The following is a 19,966-nucleotide window of genomic DNA, read 5'->3' as shown; positions in this document are numbered from 1 at the left end:
TTGTTCTAGTTAGAATTGATGTGAATGACGACATTTGAAAATGTCTAAACTAAATGCTATCTGTATGTACAAATTACAACGTTAATAAGTAACTAATTAACACGTCAGTTTTAATAATAACTATAAACCATTTCAAATAATAATATGAATATGTTATTGATAATAATTGATTTTTTAGGTATTGATGTTTCTGATATTCTGGAACAGCCTCACATGACAACTGAAACAAAATTAACAGAAACCACTGCTTCCATTGGTTTGAGAAAACCCAAGTTAAACACAGACATTAAGACTGATACACAACTGATGTGAGTTACATGCATATTTTAAAATTATATATATTTAGTAGTGTACACTTCATATCATTTTAGCTTACCCGTGTTGTCATCGTCGTAGCCGTTTAGCAATTTCCTGTGTGAAGGATAATTAAAGTTTGTGTCAATCTGAGTGTATTACTAAACAATCTATATTCTTGGTAATCTCGGTGCAGTACAGCATAGGTCACACTTGGCAATGACAGTAAAGACACTTAGGTTCAATAATACATGCTTGAAACATATAATAAAGCTATTGTTATTTTACATAAAATTAAAAATTTTCAAGTTACGTAAAATAAGTTTGTTGTATAAATATATTGTTATCCAACATTTTCACAAGTACATGATTGTATATCCCCCGCCTTGTTCTTTCTTCAATTTGTTTACTTTACAGGAGTTATATTGTTGTAGTTGAAGAGGAAAGGCAGACAAGAAAGCGCGATTTAAAAGATAATCAATATATTACAGCATCATTGTCATTAAATTCAATCCCTAGTGAATTAACAGTCGGTGATGGTATGGAATATAATGGTTATATCAATAAACCATTAACACCTGGACAACAATATATCATATATGATGGTTTAGCAGTGAATACTACAGGGGTAAGACGATTAATATATCGCATCGTCATTGCCATTACATAAAATCCCTGATCAGTGGTGGCAGTTTATAATGGCAATAGTTATATCAATAAATAAGTAACATATTCTTAGACTTTAAAACTAATCGGCAGCAAATTACCCATAACTAATCCTCGTGATTATATGAATATATCAATTAGTCTTCAGCTGTTTATTGTATTGTTGCCATTTATTTTGGGACTCGACAATTTCTCTGTTAGTCACATTTGTATTTATTTGCGATGCAGAAGGAAGAGTTGATGTTACATGACAGTCAGCTGACTTCGTTTACAGGTAACATTCATTGTTCAAAAAAATATACAGTGCAAGGTATATGTAGGCAGGTATTTTTACACGTATTGGAGCAAATGTTGGCATGACTACTATCGATTCTAATTTAATGAATGTTCTATTGCATTACGTTACTTAGAGTGCAATTCAAGTTGCGCTTAAGCACTTTACGCTGACAACATGAATTATATTATTAATGTACTGAAAACTTATTTCTAGCTGGCGAGAAGAAAAATAGAATTACTGAAGGAGCTAATATAATACCCACATTTATAGGAGGTTTCGCTGGAGGTGTAGTTGTTACAATTGTCATTGGCGTATTGTTATTATGTCTAATATGTCGTTTGAAATCACATAATAAACACAAAGAAAGGTAATCGTATTTCATTTCAGTCAACTATACATGTTCATGAACAGCAACGTTATTTAATGTTATATAATGTGAAAAAATAAGTAATATTTGTTTCTTTAACGTTCCCAATATTATATGATGGTTTTACTATAGGTAATATATACATGCTTTTTATTGTTTGTATACTGTTTAGGAACGAGAGTCACGATGATTTTACTCATGCAGAGGAAGAGTCAATAGAAGTGAAAGGTAAGGTATTTTGTCCAAATATATGCGTACGATGGTTATATATTAAAGTAATAAAGAAACGTATACGTTAATGTGTAACGTTTGGTTACTGTAATGTAATTACAGATTACGGAAACATCCATACAAAAGAGAATGATCACTATCAAGACCTAAGAGACGTCCAAGAAAATAATTACGAAGAGTTGAAAATGAATGAGTACCGGTAAGTACAGTGTAACCTATGGCTTGTGATATATTTGTCACATATAATACATTGCAGTTCGGTGCAGATTACATTCTCAACAAACTCATTCAGAAATAAACTTTAATTATACTAAAGGTGACAATGTGACAAATATACTCATATATATACCAAAGTTGAAATAACAACATATGAAATAATGTTAAAATTGAAAGCCATTTACAAGTGAACAATATATATTATATAAGTATGAGAATAGCCCTTGTGGTATTCCAAATTATGTCATGTATACAACATGTTATATCATTTAATTTCTGATATCTCTATTATTTGTTATAGCAATATCGCAAAATATTCAACGCAAACACAAAAACCCAACACTAAGCCGATTGAAATCAGAAGTAAAAAATAAATTAAATGATTATAATACAATAAAGTAAAATACAATGATTCAATTATGTGCGAATTAAATTTTCATGCATTGAATGTCAATTGGGACCCACTAATCGGTATGGCGATATAGCTTCAATTTATGTATTTAATATTTGTTGCTACTAGTTGAATATTTTAATATCCGCCATGTATATTTCGATCGCAGTTAACAAGAAACCAATTACTCAATACTGAACAGTATGTATGCATAAAGATGTCTGCATTCACATAATTTGAATACTAAAATACATCAATAACATATTATAAACATATTTACAATACTGTCTATATCAATGTAAATTGCCCATCAATTCAATATTTCAACCCACAGTTACTTTTTTCGTCTTGAATTTCAACTAAATATTAGTGACAACATAATATTAGTTTGTACATAAAAATGCTGAAATTCACTAAATATGTATATTTACTTTTTACAGATCCAACTAAAGAACCACAGGGTCATTACCAAGACCTTCAGAGCGTGTCAGAGTCTCAGTATCAGTCGCTTAGCAAAATTTGAATCTTAAAACATGCATAAACAGAATAATATAATCAGAATTATTATATACATTATCTTTTTTATTAACAAGTTACTCCCAATGAAGTTTCATCATTACATATAACGTTACATATTACGATTACACATTAGCAACTAGAATCTCTTGTTGTCGTGGATGCTTATCCACTTGTGTTTTTCCTCATTGATTCATATTTGTTGTTGTTGATTAAGTTTTATTCTTTCGTATTCGTTATATTATTAGATCATGTTTCGCTTTATCTATTCGTTTTTATTTTGTTCAATTACATGCTATATTAGCTGAGATACAACAATTGAAAGTTGTTACATGCCTGAAAATATACCGTAATGCATGTATCTCTTTTGTAAAGAAACACAGATTCGGTTTACATAAGCCATTTAATAATAATCAACAGACAGCACAAACGCAATAGGAATCAGTTGCAAGGTCGATTTTAAGCCGATGTATCAATATTGAAAACCTATCACTGTGTCTCACTCCTATTTTAATCCATAGGTGTGAATCCTGCTGAACCCTATAAAAAGGGAATTCTATCGTGTACTTATCAGTTGCCTTCTTGTTACATTGTAGTTTCTTTGTTGTAACATCGCCATAATAAACACTGTATTGTTTAAATGTACATTACGCTTCCTTTATTGTAACTCTACGATCCAATACATGCAGTTTGAACCTGATCGAATGTGAGCGAATATCATCCACACTTGTATATAGTAGGAAATATTGTTTACTAGCTTCGTTTATCCACTTCGTTTATAGACTACTGACTATAATAATATATAGGTATATTCCGAGGGTAATGGTAGAACGTATTTACAGATATACGTTTGAACCTTCTTGGGAGGTAGTATCAGTGTAACAGAGTACCTCTATGGTATGACGTAAAAATGAATGTAAAAACAATTTATTAGGCTTATACAAGTGCATGTGGTTATCAATAGTGCATGGCAAATTGATATTATTTAAAATCATTTTAGCATGACAATACAAATGGCATGATCATATTTCAATGAATATGAAGATTCATAATATAGATTAAAATTGAAAGTTATAATCGATAATTCACGCCGATTAAAATCGCACCCACGCACCCATTGTTAATTTTGTAGTTGCATTCGATGCAAGTGTGTATCTGTATTTTCTTTGTCCAATATTTCTATCAGTTATTATCATAAAATCGCTTTATGATACGATGTATCTTGTAACATATTGCCATGTAATTATTCATATTAGCTTCGAATTTGAAGATTTTTTTTTTATGATGGCACCTCCTGGTCAAGTTCGAAAGTGGTTTCCATTCACCCCGTGTTAATACATTATTCGCTTCGTAACATATACTGTGATGTTATACAGTTTTTCCATCCCCTTTAGTGGGAAAACATAATAACAAATGTCAAGAGAGCAGCCACTTTCTTGGAATCTAAATCAATGAATGTTTAATTGCCTGAAGGTACTGTGTGGATGATGGCGGATAAAACATAATTGAAGACGATAACTAACTGACTCCATTGATGACAGTCACAATAACTGGTTCATCCCATCAATAACTGGCTATATTTGATTAATATTACCAAGACCTAATTTAGTTCTAAAGGAGCACGTAACCAACTCTAACACTCTAAGGTAATGCTACTGTAACGGTGCTGTGATTGGTGGATTTTCAAGATTATCTCGTCCATATTTTTTTTAGTTTTATACAGGCCTAATAACTCCTCGCACTGCTACTAATCATGTGCAGAATGTGATCAGCTTGACAGTGTGCTTGTGAACTTCCATGTTAAAAAACTAATGGTCGCAGTACTCTTCGTAGTTGCCTACGTGTCACGGAAGTCTACACGATCCTAGAAGCGCAATAAATTGGTCCGTTGTTTTTAACGATGTGTGTGAAAAAAAATGTTTAAGTTTATTAGTTATGAACAAATCAGAATGAGGTACAATTGGGTACAACCCATCGTTGCATCTAAAATTTCAACTTTGGTTATTCCTCCATCTAGTATTCTGAATCACTCAGGGAGATCTTTGTCACGAGTGTCTTGATTTTAATTCCAAAAAAACGAATTGCGTGTACACGGGATATTTTTACGTTTTTATTTATAATATCGAATTACGTGTTGTGCACAAGAGATAGAAATAATATACGAAAATTAGTGATAAATATGCAACCTGTTAACTCCAGTTACATTTGGTTGGATGACATCTATACTGTAATGTTTTAACTTGACACTCGTTTGGAAATTCAGGTACTGGATATCTGAATACACATTTAATATATATGAAGAGTATTGCATGTCATAGTCATGATCGTTGCCGACCTTGCTGTGGTGTCCATAGTACATGTTTTCATCGTCTTCACTCCTTACTAACCGTATAGAAATGTTGGTGTTTGGTGCAGAGGCAAACCAGTGTTTGAGACGAGTAACCATACCAAGCATATTTTTTTACCTAATAATAATTTATGTGTGACGTCATTTGAAAGAATGGACCAGTGTGCATTATTGTCTCTATTTATGAATGCATATTTTCATATTGAACTACAAGTGCCCGTCAATCTAAATTGTGTATGCAGGGTGGGTTTGTTTTGGTAGATAATTAGAAATAGGCGTGAAGTCATAAAATTAACCTCATGCAGCTCCAGACCGTTTACTTGTAGCGTAATATTTGTTGCATGGGATTGCTGATTGGTGGTCCGGTATTCTACCTGAGGTTGAACAATAGTCGACCCCTACCATTGGTGAGTGCGTTGCAGACTCAATTGAACGACTGAAACCACTGGCAGAGATTCATTCAGTAATGGATGTGACTTCGAGGGAAGCTCTGTTTTTGTATTTTACCGGGTCTATTTGACGCATTATATAGCGCATTAAATCGTGTATTGCCTAACCTGCATATGGTTTATGTGACATGAAAACAAGAAAAGAGTCAAAATAGACAATTATAAATAAAAAAAAATGTCTTAGATCCAAATAAACATATATTATTGCGCTATGGACAACACATTTGTGATTGATGAAATCAAACGTGTCGCAACGATCCGCCAAACTTGCTACGATACTATGAGACAAAATAAACATTCCTAACTTGACTCAAACGATCTTCGATCCATTTAACATGCACAAGTCGTTCTTTAGATATGTTTGGCTGAGTATACATGGATATATTCAATATAAATACATGTCATAATTCATAACACTGAATAATCGGAAATAAGCGGAAATCGGAAATTGGCATATATGCTTTGGATTGGCTAAACATTGTATGCCCGGGAAGCAGTTACGTCACAAAGCGTTCTGTGTCGATCATACGCTATTACAACAATGACCTCGGCACTGCAGTAAAGCAATCTACGTACTACATAACGCTCACTGCGCCAAATAGACAGTTCGAAATGACGGATAGTGAATATCATTCACAAGCCAAATATCAGGTATATACAAGTATAAAACGCATGGGTCCTTTTCATAGTAATTTAAAACTACTTCAGATGACAAATTTATTTCAGATGACAAAAATGTATTCCTGGATGAGTTAAGCAATCAAGGTAGAGATGTAGTTTATTTGTGAATTTTAATCAAAAAAGGTTTTTTAAATAGATTTTTATCTAAAGAACATAATGTAATATTAGGCAAATTAGGAATGGGCCATCTAATTATTTCAGTGTTTGTCCATTAAAGACGACCTACAATTATCTTGTTTTGTACATGTGTATTTAGTTGTTTTTTAACCAAGTTCTCAATGCTTTATTTACAAAACAACGAATGCAATCGATCGTTAACCAATTACCTACAGAATCGTTGAAAACATGTCAACCTTGGGTATTTAAAACTACGTACTCAGTATCATGCAATCATAATTTTCTACCAGAATCCTTTCACTAGACGATGGCTATCAATATGATAATCACATGTACAGTGCACCTGATAAGGACAACGTATAGGCAACATATACCAGTATGCATATCTAAATGATTTGGCTATATTTGTTTGTAAATAGCAGCGTGTTGTAGCTAATAATCACGTGACATTTTGATGGTCTTGCAACATTGTTTATTGCAACAAGTAATTCAAATCAACAACTGGTACTATTTGTGGCCGATTGATCACAAATTATCCATGTACTTAAGTACTATACATTTCATAAAGTATAATGATAAAATATCATTTATATGTGTATCTAATATTGCAATTATTGTCAGAATATTGTTATTATTTAAAGCTTAATATTGCCTATGAAAAGTGAAATCAGAGTTTAGGCTATTGCTATATGGGGTGCCGTTTGTAAATTTATTTATATTAATTTACAAACGGCACCCCATATTGCTAGTCGATCACATGAAAGATCAACGATCGTGTGGCTCATAGTGCATTTATGTGTGTTAATAAATTCAATCCAAGTAAAAGTCAAGAAAAACTATTTAGAGATTTATCCGTTGGCTCTAATCATGGTTAACATCTTCTTTGAACAAAATAAAATTTGGTATATTGTAATACAATGTAGGAATTGCGTTTAGGAGAAGTGTGGCAATAAACAATCGCGGACCAAAATATAAAAGTTTAATGACAGACTATCGCCCGGACAAGTGTTCACGACATATAAGCTATTCCACTGTTGTTTTTATTAAGATAATCCTTGCAAGTAAAGTACTACGATAAAGACTTAAGCGACACTAACGTTAACATGTGAAATACTTAAGACACATTACGATCCGAATATATTGATAGCTCCGAAAACACACATAAGTGAGTCAAAACAAGGTGCTTAAATTATAGACTTTAATTTGTTTAACGTGACACTCTGTACCTAAACTAAACAACGTAGTGCAAATAGAAATGTATTTGTTCACACGAGCAAAATAAATACGTTTACACTGCAGTAAATAATGGTGAAATCAGTTTATACATCGGTCATCCTAGAGACCAGAGAGATTACATTGAATGGTGATACTCATCCCGTCACTCTTGCATCACCATTAGGAACACAGTTTAAAACGGCAGGGTCGTCACCTGCGCACACGCGGGAATTGAGCACCCAAACGACGATAACATCATACGCTAAAAACGCAAAGGCTCATGAGTAGACGCTTGTTTGTAAACAATGACACGCTATGGCCATCGGACGCATGCTCAGGTGACGACTCCCCCGCTTTAATACACTAGATACAATTTGACTCAAAGTTGAGTTTCTCAGAGTGATAATGTTGTGCGATAGTGTATTTCTGTAGGCGGAAGTATTTCTGTTTTTCTACTAATCGAAAAAGACAGAAGCAATCCTTTGTTGGTTACACTGTCACAATATATTTAGCAAAGCTCACTAATGATAAAGAATAAAGCGAGTTACCATCATTTGTAAACTCACTGCGGCCGTGATGGCTCAATTGTTGTTGTCAGGTCTTTTTTATGGATATTATGAGTAACCCTAATTTAGGTTAGTTAGATTTTCTTGGACTAGTAGACTAATGCATTCCAATTCGAGATGCATTATTTGCATTGAGTACCTTATATACATGCGTGTATGTGTATAACCGCACGAGGAACAACGGGGATGTTACAAAAACTTTGTTTGTCATTGTCTCACTATTTTATTAAAACTATTTTATCAATTATACAAGATTGATAAGTATTACAAATTGCAGAATGAATAGTAGTGTGGGCAAGTAAGATATCGAAAATAAAATATAACAATGTTAACATTAAATAATAATTATATGTGATCGAAGACAGTGAAAAGATAAAAATATATAATGCCCCTCAAAAAAAAACACAAATAAAAGGTCGATACTAGACGTGAAACTATTGTTGTAGAGTAGTTAAATGCGACCGCAGCGCATGTTGGAGGTGATATATTCTCAATTGACCTAAAAATAATTGAATAAAATCGGAATAGAGTAGTAGTATTTCAATCAGACGAACCGAAATGCAATACTACGGGTACATTAGTGCTATATATGATGTATGTGTAAATTAGACGGCTATGCATACTAGTATTGGAAATCCATTTCAGAATAGACACCCAGTAGTAACAATATAATATTTAAAATCATGTCAGAAAACTTTAGTGCAGTGGATCACGTTATAATCTGTAGATGTTACGAGGTTAGATTGTGTAGATTCATAACACTGTCTACGGTGTTATGTTATTGTAAGCAATATCATTGTACATCTAAGCGTTTACGGCAATTTGAAGAGCCGTTCAAATGTTGATCAAACATACAAACTGCGAATGATTAGCGTGTAACATAGCGCCCTGGCCGACAGACTCGCCCGGGTGCGTCTGAGTATGTCCGCCGATGGGGCGCAGTGATACGGAAATTAACTCCAGTCGTACCAGTAGGGCTGCTAAAATTATGGCTCACGCCAGTTGCGGATCCAGAGGGGGGGCGAGGCATGCCCCCCCCAAAAAAAAAAACGCATGAAAATGTATCTGGATTACGCATAGCATCGTCATCATGCCTCCTTCAAGGGCGGCGGTATGGAATTGTGCATGAGGGGGCGAGATTTGCTCACCCGACCTCGCGCCGAAAGCGCAACCTTACTAGGGGGTCCGGGGCACGCTCCCCTTAACAGTTATGATATCTAGATCTTCTGAAATGCTATTTCCTGCATTTTGAGGGACAAATTTTGCTGACACGAAGGGTTTCAGCTTGATTTTGGAGGGGCGACGCCTCAACATCTTTTTCGAGGGGCGACCGCCCCTCAGTCTGTCCACCCCCGTGCCAACGCCACTTTCCTTCCCCATAATGAAGCAATTTGAGACGTACTGACTACTGTACATGCTGTAACACAAAACGCGCATAAGAGCGGTTTTTGAACAGGTAGTCACGTCTATACTAATATAACAGGTGCAGTCAACGGAGCTGTTCGTGAAAAAATGTGTTCGCAAGGGATTTTCAGCGGGCAGGCAAAATAAAACATCTTCAGGGCATTAAAAATAGGGTTTTTCATAGGGGAATTCCAGTAGGAGAAAATTTTTATTCAGAGGGCAGGCAAGTTCCATTTTTAGATTGAGCGGGAAAGGGCAAAATGCAGAATTTTCCGCGGGCATCAACAACCAAATTGCCAAAGGGGAGGAATGTTTAGACTGGCCAAAGGGGAGTAGTCCAATGGCGCAAACTGCAGGATAATATCCGCCCGAGGCAGACTGTGCCGTTCCATTTGTGGCACTTAGCACGTGATCAATTTAACTGAACGCCACCACCGATGGCAATCGTCGCAAACAATGCCTGTTTTTTGCAGTCCAGTGCACGTTAGTATTTTGGAGAGGGCAATCTGATTAAATTAATCCTTCCTGGGTTTTCCTATATGCATACCCTTTTTGGCAAGTTTTTAGCACTGTTACTGGTGTCACGGTTCGTATATTGCGCTTATTGCCGGAGGGGTTATACGCAAGACGGTATGAACTGGGTGCGAGAGAGTAGATACAACTGCGCGTCCAGAGGACAGGCAAAACAAAAATGAGCAGGGAGAGGGCAATGGGGAACAAAAACTGAGTGGGGAGAGGGGGTGAGAGCAAAACCGAGTGGGGAGAAAGCAGCGGGGAACAAAAACAGTGGGAGGGCAATTTAATTTGGTTGAGAGGGAGGGGAGTTGCGAACAGATTGACCTCTCCCATCCAAACTAAATTAAGCCTTAATAATGTTAGGTTACTGTTGATCAAACATAAATACCAAACATTTTTGCAAATTTACTCGTTGACTGCACCTGATATAATATAATAATAATATAATAATAACACGTATGTGTTTAGGTTTATTAAAATAGTTATAGGTATTTGTGGTACCAATGTAATAAGACGCAACGCCAATATCTAAATTTATTTTTGAATCAGGCTTCCCGGCAAACCCGTCGTGAAATCTCCGGGTGAACTCTGTATCATACCTAACGTTCAAAATTGATAGGGGTTGTTTTTGATATTTAATGACTACTGAAATGCGTTATTTCTTTTAGCAAAAATGTCGTGTTTGACGTGTTTGAGACAATAAAATATTGTTATCTGAGATTCAAGCATGGGTCCCTATGCGCCAAATCGAATGCCCCCTCCCCGGCATAACACGCAGTGATTCCGTAATAATAATCACCAACGAACAACAACAATTTATTAACTCATAACAACCTACTGAAGGAGGTTAAAGGTTACAACAACAACAAAAATTACAGATAAAAATTAATCAAATTACAATGGCTAATAGTTTAAAAGACAACCAAGAACAGACTAAATTGAAGTTAGTAACGGAAATATATAATAAAATAAAATGAAACACAAACAAAAAACTATAAACTAAATATAAAAACAAGAACCCTGTCCCATTGAACACATAATAGGTATAAAAAAAGTCAATGACTAAGTAGGTTCTGCTGTCTAATAACAAAGCTGTATTTCAGATATTGTGCCAGAGGAATTGTTAAGTTATTATTTGACATTATTTTTATGAATTTATGAGATTAGTAAAGTCAGGATTAATCTGTTCAGCTTCATCGTATAAAATGACCCTCTCTTTACTATATACTGGGCATATTATGAGGAAGTGATGTTCATCTTCAATATCATTTTTATTACACCGTAGTGTTTGTCTGTTGAGCCACATGGTAAAACGAACATAGAAACCGAAGGTATATAAATAAATCAGTGACTCAGGCTTCCGGTGTATTCAGAAAATACACGGAAACTCAGGGAAACTGGAGCAAAACTTTCGATATCACGTGATTTTATGCAAATTAAACTTATCTATCGGACGCGGACGACAGCAATGACTATGAGGCTGCCACTTCTATTTTTCGTCGTTCTGAAAATTTCAGTTTCAGGTACGTTTATTTTAACTTGATGGCACTCAGGACCGAGTTGTGCGTATATGTTGTGTCATGTATTAGTGTTAAACGGCCCGTTAGGTCTGTAAACTGCGAAGAGCCGTGTACTTAATTTGGGTTCAAGTAAACTGTGCTTTCGATTTTATGTTCGGTACTTCCGCCTTGGAACTACGCAGTACGATTGATTTTTTGTGTTTTTAGTTCGATGATAGCATATATAAAGTCTTTTATTCAACATCATCAATAAAGAGGTGATGACAAAATCGAGTAACGGTACCTACTTCGCCCTCCAGGATAGCATTACCGCCGCAAAAAAATCGTAAAAAAGTAAACGTACTCTGTGTCTTTACCAGGGATTATGCTTGTGAGTGATCAGTGTAACACTAGACAACTTCTAACAACAACCAGGATGTTCTCTTATGGACCCGCCTACTGCAATTATTACCGTCGGCTCGAAAGTAAAATATCGGTATATCGTTCTGTCCGGGAACTCAGCTGGGTGTATAACACCACGGTTGAGGTGATTTGTTTTCAAACATATTTTTTTATTTGAATCTTGCAATGTATTGTAGCTTGATTGTAGCTATAAATGTGCCGTCGTCTCTTAGGCCACAGTTCCTGGACAACATTTTTTTAGGGACTGTTCTCATTTGAATTAAATAGAAACATGAGTATATGGGTTGTTTCCCATAATACTCAGATAGTCACAATATAATGATTTAAAATAAACGCGAAAAATGCTTATCTTTCAGTATCCAATCTTCCCGGCGAATCAAATGTATAAATGCTTTATTTTGTGTCCCAGCCCCACCCGAACCATGGCTGAAATAACCAGTTTTTTTTTCTCCTTCAATGAACTTAGAACTTACATAACTTTAGAAACAAAAAAAAACATACTGAAAACGTAAATTGAAGTGAACTGGTATTATGGGGTGTTTGTATTATTTCAAAATAGAGGGCAGTATTCAATACTGGCTGTATTTGATTTTTTATTTGAGCATTTTCCTTTTTGGAATTAATTTTCGCTATTTTTGCTGAAGGAATGATTTAGTGAAAATAAAATCCAATGAATATACCCTTTTACCTATATTTACATTCAACTCGTCAAAAATCAGTGAAAATAAATTTCATACAAAACACCCCAAAACTCTTTTCAGCGAAAATTAATTCTATCAAAAATAAAGTATTTTACAGTATACAATGGTTAGATGCGTTGAGTATGAACCAGGCTCTGATTACTTTTTACCGCTGTGTTGACTTGAAGAAGTGCTTGAATACGAAAAAAAACATCCAAAGCTTAAATGAACAAATCAAAAATTGGTATTATGGGACGCCAGTATTTCTCAATATTGAATGCAGTATTCAATAACGACTCTTTTCAATGTTTATTTGACTATCTCGCAATGAAATTATATTATGTAGACATACAAATAGGGTAACATAAATGTGCTTGCATCATCTGAATGCTCTTGCATGAGCTGAAATAGAACCATACCATTCTTGGCACATGCCAAGTTCCAACAAATTGAATTTAACTTTCTTTGTAGAACAGTTAGTGGAGTGGTTGGTATACATGTATCGTAGGTGATTGTAGGTTGTCATCATCCTGTGACTTTTTCTTGTAAACCGTTAACTCTATTGCCTTGATACTTGATACATATGTTTCTTGGATTGACCTCTATGAAATGTGATCATTTTGTGACGATATCTTTAATTTTCTATATTAAATGAATATTTTTGGAATTTTTTTTTCACTTTTTCTTGAAAACTTCAACTCCTATTGGGTCGATATTCGGTATATATTGCCTTAGGTGGACCTCTATTAAATTTAAATATGTTTTTTGACAATATCTTTCAATTCAGTAATTTTAGCAAATATGGTCGTCATTTTTTTTTGTTAAAAATGTTAGTATTGACTTCTCCTTGAAAACCTTTACTGGGATTGTTACTTGGTATAAAGTACAGGTGGATCCAAACGTATGTGTTGAAACATTTAATAGAGTGTCTGTTGAACATTGCATTCACAGTTGTAAAAATGTGCAAATCAAATTTATTCATATTAATATTTACTTGCATTACATGTATAATTTAAGCATTCATTAAACGTTTTTATTGTTATTTTTTGCAGTTGCATACCAAGATATAACATTCTTCACTGCAAAAGCATTGCCAAGTTTGACTGGAGGATACTTCATTGGTGGATACTCTGCTGGTGATGCTCAAAGTACTGTTGGTACATCATTTACATATGGTAGAGTAATAAATACAGGTACAGGAGATGAATTACCAAATGGGTATACAGAAGAATCCTTATTCGGTTTTACGAGACGACTTTATTTACCTGAAGGTGCAGGTAGACCAGGTGTATATTACTGTAATACTACAGATGTGTCGATACAAACAGTACAAGTAGCATCACAAGGTGAGTAGATCAACCCATAACAGCAGATATGGCTATACAATACAGCTCAACTTACCTACAGGTGCAGGTATACTAGGTGTATATTACTGTAATACTTCAGATGTGTCAATACAAACAGTACAAGTAGCATCACAAGGTGAGTAGATCAAACTATAACAGCAGATATGTCTATACAATACAGCTCAACTTACCTACAGGTACAGGTATACCAGGTGTTTATTACTGTAATACTTCAGATGTGTTAATACAAACAGTACAAGTAGCATCACAAGGTGAGTAGATCAAACCATAACAGCAGATTTGGCTATACAATACAGCTCAACTTACCTAAAGGAACAGGTAGACCAGGTGTATATTACTGTTAGTAACACTTGTTAGTGACACAGATGTGTCAATACAAACAGTAAAATAGTAGTATGTATGTTGATTTTTAATACATTTTACACTAAAAAATATGTTGATGTTCCATGAATTTAATTTAAGCCATTTAATTTTTGATATTTTAAATTCATAATTAATATACAAATATAAATCTAATTTACTTGGGACCCTAACATTTTTCTTCGAAAAGCTGTGAAAAAATGTGTTATAATTGCTTTTGCACAGGGTTTCTGGGTACAATAATTGAATACTTAGTTTTCTATCTGAAAACTTACATGATTGCTGAAGTCAGGATTAAAGTAATGTATTTCATCACATTAAATTAATGTGATGATACATTTTGACTTAGTCATTTGTGCTCAATATTTGTTTTGATAACTGTTCAAGTCTGATATAAGAACATTTGCAAAGATAGTTCTTGTTACATTTTAATTTTGTAACTTAAAGGACCAAGTAGAGTATATGTATAGGGATTATTTTCTTGCTAATATCACTGTGGTAAATATCATGTTTACTTCAATTTATGGATTCTATATTGCATATGACAATTAATAATTTGATATTTTGTTGAATGAAGCTACAGTAAATAACTAAAAGGAAATGGATGTTAATTAGACTGATCACATGATCCCTAGAGTTTACGATGATGACAAATTTGATCAATTTTGTTACAGGTGGCTCAGTACAAATTCATTTAACTTATGCCATTGTAGCTATTTTATGAAAGTGGCAAACTCATAATAGTCACTCAAAACGTGCAAGACCGAAAGGAGAGTCTTTTTATACTCGCTAAAATATTCACACCTCGTATAGTTTGCATTCAGGGCTGCTATGGTGCAATTTTTCCATGTTTATCCCGTCGTACATATATGAGCAATATCATGAGTATAGTTTCCTGTCTTGTGTTCAAACTCACCAATGTATAGGAAAACAAATGATGACATTCGGTTATTATGTACATGTTGCATAGGTTCATGCTCTATGGAACCAAACCTGAATGAATCGCTATACACATACATTAATACTACTGGGGTTAGTGTTATCAGCTTTTAAATAATGATGTGTTGTAAACACTTGCTACACAAGAGAATAACAGTACTCATTAGTGTAGCCACACCTCTAAGAAACAAGCAACTAGGGTGACTGAATTGAACCTTTAAGCATAAAAGGCGTCAGTCTTCTTACCCCTTTCCTTTTTCAGACTCTAAATAATAAACCTCTGATTTTCAGTATGTAACAGGTATATAATGACACATGTGTGCTCAGATCATTAATTATGTTTCTTCTCAATGTTTTCATAGCTGAAATACACCCAGAGAATCAAACCAAGACCGTGAGTTGGGGAGATGAAGTAAAACTGACAATGACCATAAATTCAACATCAATAACAGAATCACAATTGAAATGGAAACATAATGGTGTGGATATAGAAACATGGAATGGACAAAGTAGTATTACTATTACATCAGCTAAACCATCAGATGCTGGAATTTATGAATGTTATACTACTCAACAACAACGACAAGACGGATTAAATGGTTTCATGAGACATATTGTTAGGCGTAAGTTCATTTTGTTTTACATATGGTACACTGTTTTCATTGTGAATTTCCTACTTAAAATCTGTATTTCAAACCTCATCTTCAATAGAAGTCAGATCAATTTTTTTTGAACAGTTAAGAACCAAACAGAACCAACAATTCACCATTTCTCATATGTATAGATGCTCTAAAAGAAGCTGCATTCTCTGCTGCTTCGTACAATAGAAGCTGCATCTTCTGATACAGATTTTACAGTATTTATGCACATGCATTACGTGCGAGATGATTCACTGGTCTATGTAAAAGACTTTACATACCTATGAAGATTGATCCGTAACAACAGAGCACAAACGAACGGCAAGGCTTGGCAAGGGAACATTCACTACTGTAAACAGCTCATCTAGAAGTCGTAACAGTACAACCTTAGGATGAAGATTCAACTATATATCAAATTTGTCCTACTGTTTGACACTAGTGAGTGATCTAAAGTGACGTGAAACAACTCAAAGCCTTTCACAATAGATGTCTCAATAAAGTTTATCAATCTTTTGGCCAAATACAATCTCAAACAGTGCTCTGTATGGAAAATCTGGCTGCAATAGTGTTGTAGCTGAAATGAAATGCTGCCGCATTGGATGACTTGGACACATGCTCAGAATGAAACAAAACTATATCTTGTAAGTAGCTCTGGGATGGACTCTACCTGGCAAAGAAAAGTCTGGATGCATCAAAACAACAAGGCTCAGAACTGTTTAAGTTAAGGTGGCAGAAATTGGACTGACTTGACACAGGGAACATCTGCACAAAACAGCTCCTAGAAGTGTGCCATCATGAAGAGTGGTTAATTGTAGCAATGAACCGCTAGTTCATATTCCATGAGTTAATTGTTATTATCTCTAATGTTAGTTTATTTATCCTAACACTGGATGTTGTTCCTTCATGCAAAGTTTAGGTTGCAAAATAGCATTACTTTTGTTTTTTGTTCCAATTATTAAAGGTTGTCCTAATGGTAAATATGGTGATACATGTCTAGATAACTGTCCTACATGTTATAATGGAGGTATATGTAATGCAGACACTGGAGAATGTATATGTCCACCAGGATTTAAAGGAGATGACTGTAATACAGGTAAAAGAAATGACACCATGTAATGAAGTTATACGGAAAATATTTTGTTGGACCTAGTTTAAAACAGAAACTTGATGCTATGAGTTCAATGCATCCATCCAGGCATCTATTCATTTCATTTCTGTATTTTTAGCGAATATTTTTGTCATTTTTAGCTCGACAGACAGTAGATCCACTTAGCTATATAGTTGTGTCTGTTGTCTGGATAGATGTGGGTGATTTCTTCCATCTGCCTTGATGAGTGTAAATGAAAATGAAAAATGAAAATTCGATCTACCAACAATTATGCAAATCAGCTATCAAAATGTTTGAATGACTTCTTTGTTTTAGTTTGTTTTTTTATGGTTGTGAATCTAAATCCAAAATTTGGAAATCTATTAGACTAAGCTTAGTTCAAATATTGTGGTCGTTTTTTTATCGTGCAGAGGCCATTGCTGACTACTCACCAATACTAGTAGTTTGCAAATAAACTACCTATGGTATGGTATTTCAAGTGCATCTGGTAAGACATAATATGAGGTTATTTCGATGATACAGCAAAGTATGCATGAAGACAGTATATCAAGAGTATCAACCGGTGTGCAGTAGAAGTCAGGCGATTGCATACTGTCTGTGTGCATACTTTGTGGTATCCTCATAATAACCTTATTAATATACATCTTTTCCTTCCAAGGATACATCATGAGAATGTCAAAATCCAAAATGTTTAGAACAGATTTAGAAAAATTTTTTGTGTGGGGTCTGAGGAGTTTGTTTTTATTATTACAGGATGTTTACACACGTAATCATTCCATATTTGGAATTTGCATTTCCTAATATAGTAAGATGCAAATACCCAGTGCATAAACCACACAATTACTGCCCGCTGTAACTTATGGCATCAAACTATCCATGTGATTTGGAAACATTGAAATTATGTGACTATATATTTATATACTGATAGATGAGTAAAGATGCAAGTGATACACACATGATTTACACAACAGATATGACATTATTTGTGTTAAATATATACATTTAATTCTTTTAAATTACATATTATAGGTTGCCAAAATAGAGGGACATGGGGAAAAAATTGTGAACGAGTATGTTCACCTAGAAATAAAGATGGTTGTCGAACAAGGATGTTTTGTGTTGCTGATCCATATGGATGTTCATGTGTTGCATCATATACAGGATTAGATTGCAATACAGGTAAGTTGAATAAATACACCTAGCAGTACTGATGGTTGTCATAGTGTAATAATGTGTGTTTCTGATTCATATGGATGTTCATGTGTTGCATCATATACAGGATTAGATTGCAGTGAAGGTAAGTTGAATAAATACACCAAGCAGTACTAATGGTTGTCATGGTGTAATGATGTGTTTCTGATCCATATGGATGTTCATGTCTTGCATCATATACAGGATTAGATTGCAATACAGGTAAGGTGAATGGTGAATAAATACACCTAGCAGTACTGATGGTTGTCATAGTGTAATAAGATGTTTCTGATCCATATGGATGTTCATGTCTTGCATCATATACACGTTTAGATGTTAATGCATGTTTTGTCTATTTTTGTGGTCTATGGAAATCACTGCTAAAATGTGTTTTATGCGTATTATTTTAAATTACTTTTTTTGTTTGAATTTATTGTAGTAAAAAATGTTGGCTAATATATTACTAAATTTATTACTAAAATGAATAATTCTAGAGGGATTTTGATACCAAATAATGTCACTGCTATATGCGTTGAAATATATGCACATGTTAAAATCCCTTTCTCATTTTACACTGAGTAAATTTTCAGCTTATCAGAGATTCTGTTACTTGTGTATTCATTCTGGTGCTTAAATTTCCAGTCAATAATTTTCAAAATTATAGATCTCAGAAAATCATTTGCGAATTTGATATGTAATTAGCAAAACACTTAAAGTAATTCACCATAACTAATAATTTCCAAATACTTATCATTTTTTGTAAAATTCTGTAATAGGTGAATTTGTCTCCAATTAGTCGGACTTTTAAATTTGATAAAAGCCATTTTATAATGATTGGTGAGAGCACATGCAGATTAACACTTGATATACTTTTGTGTTATTGTTCTATTTATGACACAAGACTCTTGAGTAAGATTCAAAAACTATTTATTTAGCATAAGGGGGACAAAACCACCTGTGCAAATGATACAGAAAACATGAATGCGAATGTTTAACTAAGTTGTCCCAGAGCAAGCCTCCAAGACGGAAGGAAAAAGCCTACACAAGTGTAGGGCAACTATATAACAGTGCAAAAAAGCCCAATCTGGTTTTAGGGCAACTACTAATGAAATGTAACAGCAGCCCTCCAGATTGCGACCATTTTGGTCGCCATGACGATTAAATAAAATAAATGGCGATTCAAAAAAATATGTAGGTCGCCAATTGGCAAACTAAAAATAATATGGCCGGCGACTAAACATTCCGTAATATAAAACAGACTGTACAGCTTGTCAGCTCTTGGTGGCGCAGTTTTTCCCACAATTCAACACTGTGCACATGCGTATTACGTTATTCGCCATATTTGTTATGAACGAAACTAGTCATGAAACGACGTATGATCGCAGCGTATTTTGCAAGTCCGAGCCATGTACAAAATAGTGAATCAGTGTCGAACGATAGTGTTGAAACTCCGCAGAAATCCTAAAACTTCGACAGGTTTTAAATAATTTGTGTTGAAAATCTTACAT

The 19,966-nt window shown here is 34.3% G+C and overlaps 3 protein-coding genes across 3 annotated transcripts in view; all 3 read left to right on the top strand.

The window, feature by feature from the left end:
* Positions 1–3,603, top strand: part of LOC144352660 (uncharacterized) — a 30,293-nt gene extending 26,690 nt beyond the window's left edge. The window contains exons 15-21 of the mRNA XM_085504011.1: positions 179–308; positions 712–922; positions 1,189–1,234; positions 1,451–1,604; positions 1,777–1,832; positions 1,938–2,034; positions 2,883–3,603. Coding sequence (XP_085360137.1) covers positions 179–308; positions 712–922; positions 1,189–1,234; positions 1,451–1,604; positions 1,777–1,832; positions 1,938–2,034; positions 2,883–2,892 — 704 coding nt within the window. The 3' untranslated portion in view covers positions 2,893–3,603. The remainder of the gene's footprint in view (positions 1–178; positions 309–711; positions 923–1,188; positions 1,235–1,450; positions 1,605–1,776; positions 1,833–1,937; positions 2,035–2,882) is intronic.
* Positions 3,604–11,703: 8,100 nt separating this feature from the next.
* Positions 11,704–15,306, top strand: LOC146738986 (uncharacterized). The gene is made up of 3 exons (XM_085504010.1): positions 11,704–11,776; positions 13,908–14,201; positions 15,257–15,306. The coding sequence occupies exons 1-3, from the start codon at positions 11,722–11,724 to the stop codon at positions 15,304–15,306; spliced, it is 399 nt and encodes a 132-aa protein (XP_085360136.1). The 5' UTR covers positions 11,704–11,721.
* A 552-nt stretch (positions 15,307–15,858) lies between these two features.
* LOC144344896 (tyrosine-protein kinase receptor Tie-1-like) lies at positions 15,859–18,700 on the top strand. Its single transcript, XM_085504009.1, has 5 exons — positions 15,859–16,144; positions 17,121–17,252; positions 18,297–18,446; positions 18,547–18,564; positions 18,663–18,700. Exons 1-5 carry the CDS (start codon positions 15,859–15,861, stop codon positions 18,698–18,700), a joined length of 624 nt encoding a protein of 207 aa, XP_085360135.1.
* Positions 18,701–19,966: the final 1,266 nt, after the last annotated feature.

This window comes from Saccoglossus kowalevskii, chromosome 9, assembly GCF_978046115.1.
Source record: "Saccoglossus kowalevskii chromosome 9, keSacKowa6.1, whole genome shotgun sequence".
Lineage (NCBI taxonomy): Eukaryota > Metazoa > Hemichordata > Enteropneusta > Harrimaniidae > Saccoglossus > Saccoglossus kowalevskii.
Note: the sequence above shows the minus strand (reverse complement) of the source record. Positions and strands in the feature narration are given on the sequence as shown.